This window comes from Kryptolebias marmoratus, linkage group LG1 (assembly GCF_001649575.2).
Source record: "Kryptolebias marmoratus isolate JLee-2015 linkage group LG1, ASM164957v2, whole genome shotgun sequence".
NCBI lineage: Eukaryota > Metazoa > Chordata > Actinopteri > Cyprinodontiformes > Rivulidae > Kryptolebias > Kryptolebias marmoratus.
In genome coordinates, this window is record NC_051430.1 from 35467862 (window position 1) to 35476213 (window position 8352).

The window sequence follows — 8352 nt, forward strand, 5'->3', positions numbered from 1 at the left end:
TGCTTTACTTGAGTAAAAAAAATAAGAAATTGCATTCTGTGAACATGCAGTCAATTAATTAAATTGTTAAAGTTAAAACAAGTAGAACATTAGCTAAAATCAGCAAAACTGTAGCTAAAAGTAGCCAAAGGCTAGCTTAAACCTAAATGTCCTAAAAGGCTAGCTAAATGCTCAAAGTAGCAAAGGCTAGCTAAAAGTAGCTTACATTTGACTAAAAAGCTAATGTAGCTAAAGGATAGCTAATTACTAAAAGTAGAAAAGACTAGATAAAATAAAAGAAATCAATTGCTAACTAAAAGCTAAAAATAGTGAAACTCTATTTAAAAGAAACAAAAATCGTGTTTAGAGTATCAAAAGGCTAGTTAAAAGCTAAAGATAAGATGAAAACAACTATCGTCAAATTGTAAAATTCATAAAGTTACAGTTTTTGACAAGAATATTGAATATTTTTTAAAGAAGGGTAATTTTTAAGAATGTAATTAGGAAGACGGGTGACAATAAAAACAAATTTGATTTATTGATTAACAAATGATGAGAAGTGTCATCATAATAAACACGACGATGATGATAATATTGATGATGAATCATCTTGCTCTGCCCCGCCCACGAGCTGCGTTGCCTCGGTGACCGCCCGTTTACGTGATGACGTCGAATGTATATGAGCGCAGGCGGCGGGATCTCTCTCCCTTTTACCGCCATCAGAGCGGAGTGTCTTTCTTTCTTACTGCGCAGCGCCGTTTGTTCGCTCCAGCCTCCGGCAGCAGAGCGAAGGTAAGGGTCGCCGCCTGCGGACGCCTCGGACGCCGACGCCCCGAACTTCTGCTGGGCCCCCCCTCCCCAAAAAGTTTTCCTTTAAATTGCGCAGCGTGAGCAAAACGGCGGCGGAGGGAGGACGGCTGCGCTCTTGCTAATGCTAGTCGAAACGAGACAGCGGCAGCAGCCATTGAGACTCGCTCCTCCATGATGTGCGTTAACGTTACACGCGCTTTGAAAAATAAAACAGCGGTTTTCCACTAACTGCTCGGCCAAATAACGCTTCTGCTAAATGGCAAGACAAACCCCTAATTCCTGTAACTGACGACGTTTTGCGACATTTGTTGACACGTGTTTGGTATTGTGTATTTTTTTGGGGCTTGACCTTATTATTTTTTATGTTCCCTTTTTTGGGAGGATGGTACTCGCGGAGGGGGAACTGTGAGGGACTCTAGGTGAGCCGTATCCCAGTCGCGTTACATAAGCAGAAGCTGGTTTAAACGTGGTGCTGGAGAGATGGCACCAGTTTGGACCTGGGCCACATTATGTCGTTAAGGGCAGAGTCTAACGAGTGCGCATCAAGCTAGCACACAAGCTAGCTCAAGTAGCGGCGGGCAGGCCGGCTAAAGTCCCCCCTCCCCCTGGTGACCAGCCGGGGGTCGGCCTGTGTGGGGAGGAAGCCACTGGTCACTTGGGCCGTGAGCGGTTTAATTAGGCCGAACCGGGTTCGTGTGGCGTGAATTGGACCCTGGATCCGGTTTGAGGAAGAGAAGGGAGTTGGGTAGCCGGAGGGGCGGGTTGTCCGTCACTAATGCAACACGTGGTCACGGATCAGAGCAGAAAAGGATTCCTGAACAAAAGAAGTTTTTAGCTTTCCTGCTGTTTTTGTGTCATGGTGTTAGAAAGTTGTATCGTTTATTCATTATAGACTAAAAGGTGTTAAATGGCCTGTTAAGCATTTGACTGACAAAATAAGATCCTAATTGCACAAATGTGATGATTCACATTGTGCAGTATTAAATGTTTCAATATATATATATTTTTCCTCTGGAACATTTATTCTATATGTAGATAAATTCTCTATTATTATTATTATAGGGCAAATAAAGCATTTATGAGTCCAGATTCACAAGTTTGTCTTAGTTTTTTGTGAAACGACCTCAGATGATGTGGTGATAAATCTACAGCTACCAGCTGCAAGGTGGGCAGGGTTGTCTGTTATTAAAATATCTCATGGCCTGCGAAATGAAACTCTCAAAGTAAAATTTAAAACTAATGACCTTTTGGGATCAACCCAAATTGATCGACAGTGTCCTCGCCTTTTCTCGTTGTTGGGAGTCGAAGCCAGCAGCACTCGGTTTATGGGAGCTGCCATGTTGTATTTTTGGAACCAGAGTCTGTGCGCTGGCGGTGCGGGGCTTTCAGTCCCACCATCTCCCCGCAGACTGTTACATAAGCTGTTAGAATAATGAGTATTTGAACATACAGCAGCAAGGTAAGAACTACATGACTCATAAAGAGCCAACGCATAGGAAAAATGATCAAAAGTGGTATTTATTTTACCAAAACCAGCCCACAGGAAAGGTTTAGTCTCTTTTAATAATACAGTTCAACAAAATGGCAGCTATCACCTGTCTGTCTCTACGCTGCCTCTGGCCGCCATGCCCAGCCTAAAGGTGAGCTTTCAGAAGTGGAGCGAGCATCGTGGAACCAAAAGAGGCGCGGAGCAGAGCTCAGCTGTGCTAACGTGTGATGGACGCCTCTCTCGTGTCGTTTTTAAAACATGACGAATTATCTCAGCTTAGCAATTCTCTTTAAAACAAAACACAAAGTCGCTGTGTGTCATCATTGATCTTCCCTTGGTAATAAATCTGATTGATGTTTAGTCGCACAGACCATATATCGTCACTTGAGCCACAAAGATGTTGACTGTTTCAGCTCTGTTATTACCTCACTCCAGGCCCCATCAGGGTTGTTTGCTTCAAGCATTGAATTGATTAGAATGGTGAAGATGCAGCAGCTGCTACAACCAGCTGTAGTCAACAATTGTTTTTGAGTCAAATGCTGTTCTATTTTTAAGTGTACACGTTCTAACCGTTGTTACATATACGTTTGAGTTTAAATGTATTGACTATATTGAAAATGGTGTTGTATATCGACCCATCGGCTGCCCTGGTTTCTAAGGATCCGCATCGACCACGTTGGTCAACCTCTAGTCTTAAAGGGTTTGTCTAAATTAAACTGGTGATGTCAGATTTAAAAAGGCGATATACCGTCTCAAATTCAGTGAATTTGAGATTCTTTCAGATAAATATGAAGGCGTGAATCAGTTTGATATAATCATTATTAATGAGGAACACTTAAAAGGGTTTGGAAACTGTTTTTAACATGAATTTACTTTTTATGACTACCTAATCTGAGTATTAATAAATACAGAAAAAAATCACCAAAATAAGCCGGTGTTTATTTAAGCTTAACTTGCTGGGTTCACTTTAATGGTTTAATCCTGATTGACCCGTGACAGAGACCTTGATACTGACAAACTAAATGTCGATGTGATTCTATAAAATGGCTCACTGATTAATACAAACTGCTTCCTTCATTGGTTGTCCTCCTGATAAAGTTTCTTCTGGCTTTGCTCTGAGCCAGGCGTGTGGTCGTCAGCTGTAGACCTCTGTGCAGTGATGGCAACAATATGGAGGCAGTTTCACAAACTGCTCTGTCTTTAAGCTGCCATTTTCTGCACAACTAATATACAATTCATCGGAGTGGGCCCAGGCCAAAATAAGACCATTATTTATGTTCCTGAACCGAGAAAATCGTGAGAAAAGGATCTTAAGGGAAATGGCAGCCTACCCTATAACTATTTTGCTGACATGTTATGGCGATCCAGGTGTGTATGTGGGGCGGGGGGTGGGGTTACATGCATTAGATGCACAGAAAGGCCTTATGAAAGCAGTCGTAACGTCCCACATACGAGTCGTTCTGGAGCGCTCGGATACTTCAGGACGGCTTTATAAATACATTCAGCAGTTGGAAGGAGATGCAGAAACCTCCCCACATACAGAAGGATTGCCAGGTTTCACATATCCTGCTCTTTTTATTTATTTAATACACACACTTGCAATATACAGGAGAGGAGCTGAAAAGTTAAAATTCCCTTGAGCCATAAAAGCAGCTCGCATAATTGGGATAAAGATGCCAAACAAGGTTTTTTTTATTTTGGGAAATATGGCAGATTTAGTTTGTGCAGCTTATCACAGAGCATGATGTGACCACTTTACAGAATTTAGGTAGATATTTCCCAGTTTTAACAAGACTTGAAATGAGAAAACATCGTAGATCCCAACTTCCTACCAGTGTTTTGGCTTCTCAAACAAAACGATGCACGACTGGTGAATTGTTGACTTTTTCCTCACTTCTAGGGGGGGGAAAGTCCAAATATTTTCAGTGAAAAGTCATTGGGATCTGTCTCTTTGTATTTACATGACAGAAAATGTGCTTTTTGTGATGTCTGATGAGGAGCGGTGATTGGAAGGGGAGAGAAAGGCAAAGACTAAACATTTTAAATCCTGTGTAGTGATTGTTGCAGACGGAGGTGTTATTTTTAGCCCCACCAGTGATGGAGGCTGCAATATAGGCCGAAAAAACACTTTATTCCACAGGCCAGGTGGTTTGTTAAATCATGTTATCTTTATTCGAGCTGGAACCCATTTACCCACTGATTTTTTTTTTGACATGATTGTTGCTTTAAAGTCCTGTTGTGCCTTCGTTTGGTTTAAGTGATCATTTTGCCTCAGGAGAAAACAACTCTAGAAGAGATGGATTTTGGTGAGTCACATCCTGGATTGATCCTGTCTGGACCAAGAGGACGTTTCAAATAAGCATGTGGCCTAGTTTATCCAAATTCAGCTGCTCTTTGTCCAGAAATAAATAAATATGTAAAAGACTAAAATTGGCATTCTGAAATAGAAACTGTGTTTATTTTCCTTTTTTGATGATCTGTAGTCTAAGATGCAGCGCATGGTTGGACTGAATCAGTCTGAGTTTCTCTAAAATGAAAGAAAATCTTTGAGCTTTCGTGGTTTCAGACTGTAGATGCCGTGTAACTCCTGCTGAGGGTTTTTTAGTTGTTCTGAAATGGAAGTCATGCACACGCAGCAGTATCATGGAGGAGTAGGATTACTTGTGGCTGCATCAGTTGTATCCTGCACACTGTGCTTCACGCAGATAACAGCTTTCTGTCTGCGTTTGATTCCTATGATGGATGAAACGATATCAGCTGAATTATTAAACTCATACAGATAAATGACGCTTGGACGTATTGCACATGACTGATTTTAGGCGTCAGTAATTGACTTAGTTGGATTCAACTGTACGTTTTTGGGTTTTTTTGGATCACTTCTGATATAATGTTCTGTGTTTTCCCTCCAGCATCATCTGAGACCCAGCTAAGATGGCAGATATTGACAAGTAAGTATCGCCCCGTCTGCCCTCTGGGTTTGGGTTTCTGACAGTCGAGCACGGCGGCCGTGACTGTGCTGATTTTTAGCACGGTTAGATAAAGAAGTTCAGTAAACCTCGAGAGGAAAGTGCAGCTGTTCGGGGTGTGTCCTTTCAGATCAAGCTGCATTGTCAGGTTTTTCTCACACTACACATGCTAAAGAAACCTCATGACAAGCAGAGATTACAGACTGTCTCAGTGAATGTTTCAACACAGGGAGGACATTTGTCTCCTGTACACACTTTTCTGCTGTTGACCATTGATTTTTGACCTTGTGCTGCAGACAGAAAAGAGGATAACAGACTCTGCTTCGTGTTAACAGTTGAACTCTCCTGCATGCTACTGGAAGCAAGCAGCAGGCTTCATGGCTGAAAACAAGGGATTAAAAATCACATTTCACAGCAGTGTTCTGAACCTGCTAGTGGAGTAAAGTCTAGTTTGTTGATAATTTTCTGCCTTCCTACTGTCTAAAGTGTGTGTTTCTCCCTCCACCCCTCCCCCACCGCCTCGTCTCCTCAAGCAGCAAAGACCAGACTGAGATGGACCCTGCAGACATGGAGGATGTGGAGGACGTAGAAGAGGAGGAGACAGGAGAGGACGAAAACAGCAAAGGTTAGCTGACATTGTCAATACAATTGGAAATGGTTTCTAACCTGGATGCAAGTGTGAATATGATACAGAACTTGTTTTACTGTCAAATATGATGAAAATGGATAGTAAACCCTCGGTTTTATTCTAGTCAGCAGCAGGAGTTTGCTTGTTGAAAACAGTACATCAGGAACCTTTCAGTGATGGAGACGGTGTTACGCTGTCACTTCTGTAGAGCAACAAGGTTTTAGTATTCTGAGGAACAGGTTTTGCTCAAATGACTGTTTCAAAAGCATCATCAATATTGTGGCGACATGTTTTATCATCTCAAAAATGGCAGCTGTCCTTGTTGCAGCTGAGGCTTGTTGATTTATCCACTAGAGTAAAATGGTGTGAAAACAGCCAGCAGCTTGAATTATGTGAGCACGGTGATGGATACTCATTTGACTTCTTTTAATCTTGTTGCTGGCAGCAGTTTGTCGGCGCTTCAGGAGGTGCAGCCACTGGATTTAGAGATGTGCTGATCCACTTTGCTTTTTGTTTTTCTTGACTTTAATACAGAACTAAATGAGAAATATTGGTAGAGGCAGATATTTGGTTGTACTTGAACACATATTTATGTTGTTTGGGGATAATGTTTGGTAATAATTTGTCTGGTATATCCAATAATTGGAGCTACTGGGTGCCTTTTCTTCATATTAAACGTTGGCCTGTTTGTCCTCAGCTCGTCAGCTCACTGTGCAGATGATGCAGAATCCACAGATCCTGGCTGCCTTACAGGAGCGGCTCGATGGGCTGAACGGCTCACCATCAGGGTACATGGAGAGGTAAGAAATGACTCCGTTTGGCTGTTTGCTGCCAGCATTAAAAAGGTTGAAACCTTTAGCTTAGTAAGGCTGCATTTGTGCATGAAGAAACTTTAAGGTAGTACTTTGTAAGTTCATTCATAAAGGACGGGGATGTTAGTGGGTTGGTCAAGATTCTGCACATCACTGAGCAATGTGAGCAAAAATTGAAACTGTGATAATGTATATTGCTGTATTATGAAGTAACTGTAATAATGTCAGAATTACTTATTGTTGTGGTGAACCATAACTCACTGGCCTTGGTCGCCTGGCCCTTGTTCCCTCGTTGGAGTAAAAGAAGTCAAACTTCAGAACCGTTCTCTCACACAGTCCTGCTCCAGAAGTTGGTTTTAGTCGGTCCAGCTGCAGAACAAAAGATAAAATGCATTCAGTCATTCAGACACAAGGAGAGTCAGAGCTAAAACAAGAAATGGGGAAGATAACAAGTCTTCTCACCAGTCAGTCCTTTACAGTCGGATACAATCCAAACCGTTCTCAAACAGTGACTCAGCAGAAGTGCCTTTAAAGGCCAGATTGGAAAGGAACCCCTGCTGCTTGGGTTTAAAGTAACCAGGAGCTTGATAAAATAACTGATGTTAAAGCATGAAAACTGCAGGTCAAATAAATGTCGGCGCAGGAACCAAGGTCAAGCAGTTAGCTTAGCCACCTTCTTAATGTTTGAGTTTTATTCTCTGATCCTTTAGTCCAGTTGGTGTTTTTTCCTTATAATCTGGGACCAATTAGGACAGCTGTTGTTTTACATATTACTGTCACTAAACATCTCCACGGGTCTCTGAGCCACCTGAGTTTTCATGGAGAGGCAATTTGTAGCTTTTCAGACAGTCCTAAGTAATTTTGATGGTGAGCTGACTTCAACAATAAACTTTCAAAAATCAGGAATACTAAGATCCCTCCACATGAACAACCAGTCAGTTCCAGCTGCGTTTGTTCAAACTCTTTCTGGTGAAGTCCAAACCACAGCCAGCGCTGTCTTTTTATTTTTTAGTTAAACGTCACCCAGAGGGCTGTCAGTGAGCAACAAACAGGACATCACCAGTTCCTCCACCTCCAAAGGTGGTCTGAGTGAAAATGTTTTCAGATCCATATTTACTGCTTTTTGAGTTCAATCTGATCGTCAGGGACCAATCTGAACAGCCCCCATGTGACCAGCCTCCAGCAGACTGCTCGATTGTTTGTAAAGTCTTCAATAAACTGAGAATTGTTATAGACATCTTTAAGCAGAGAGTTGTTTCTTATAAAAGGCTCTGAGATGCTGTTAAAAACAAACCTCGACTGCAGGGCTGTGCCACCCACAGCTTCTCTTTTTAGCTCAACCACCAGCAAGTGGCTCTTTGATGAAGTGTTTGGCCGTCACCAACGAACTCACCAGTGACATCCCTGCGCTTCAGACCAAACGCACTTCTTTATTTTTTATCTGACCGTTTCTGGCAGTTCGTTCCCACTGCAGAGAAACTCGACTCTGAACAGGCTTCAAACATATTAAAGCTTAAATTAGAGTTTCTTGTAAAAAGTCAGTCCCTCCAGGATTTCGTGGGCATTTTTTGTGATTGTTGCGGCTAAAATGCCTGATTTCACGGGGAATTTTCCTAAAAGTTGCGATTTTTTTTTTTTTTTTTTTTTTTTTTTTTTTTTTTTTTTTTT

At 41.8% G+C, this 8352-nt stretch overlaps 1 protein-coding gene across 5 annotated transcripts in view; it reads left to right on the forward strand.

Annotated features, from left to right (window-relative positions):
• Positions 1-643: 643 nt before the first annotated feature.
• The window catches only part of nap1l1 (nucleosome assembly protein 1-like 1), a 19695-nt gene continuing 11986 nt past the window's right edge, over positions 644-8352 (forward strand). For 2 of the 5 annotated variants that reach the window (XM_017431584.3, XM_017431586.3), the window contains exons 1-4: positions 644-771; positions 5188-5226; positions 5781-5869; positions 6570-6672. In XM_017431584.3, coding sequence (XP_017287073.1) covers positions 5210-5226; positions 5781-5869; positions 6570-6672 — 209 coding nt within the window. In that variant the 5' untranslated portion in view covers positions 644-771; positions 5188-5209. Of the gene's footprint in view, positions 772-5187; positions 5227-5777; positions 5870-6569; positions 6673-8352 lie in introns of all 5 variants that reach the window. The other 3 variants (XM_017431587.3, XM_017431583.3, XM_017431585.3) reach the window with 2 other exon arrangements.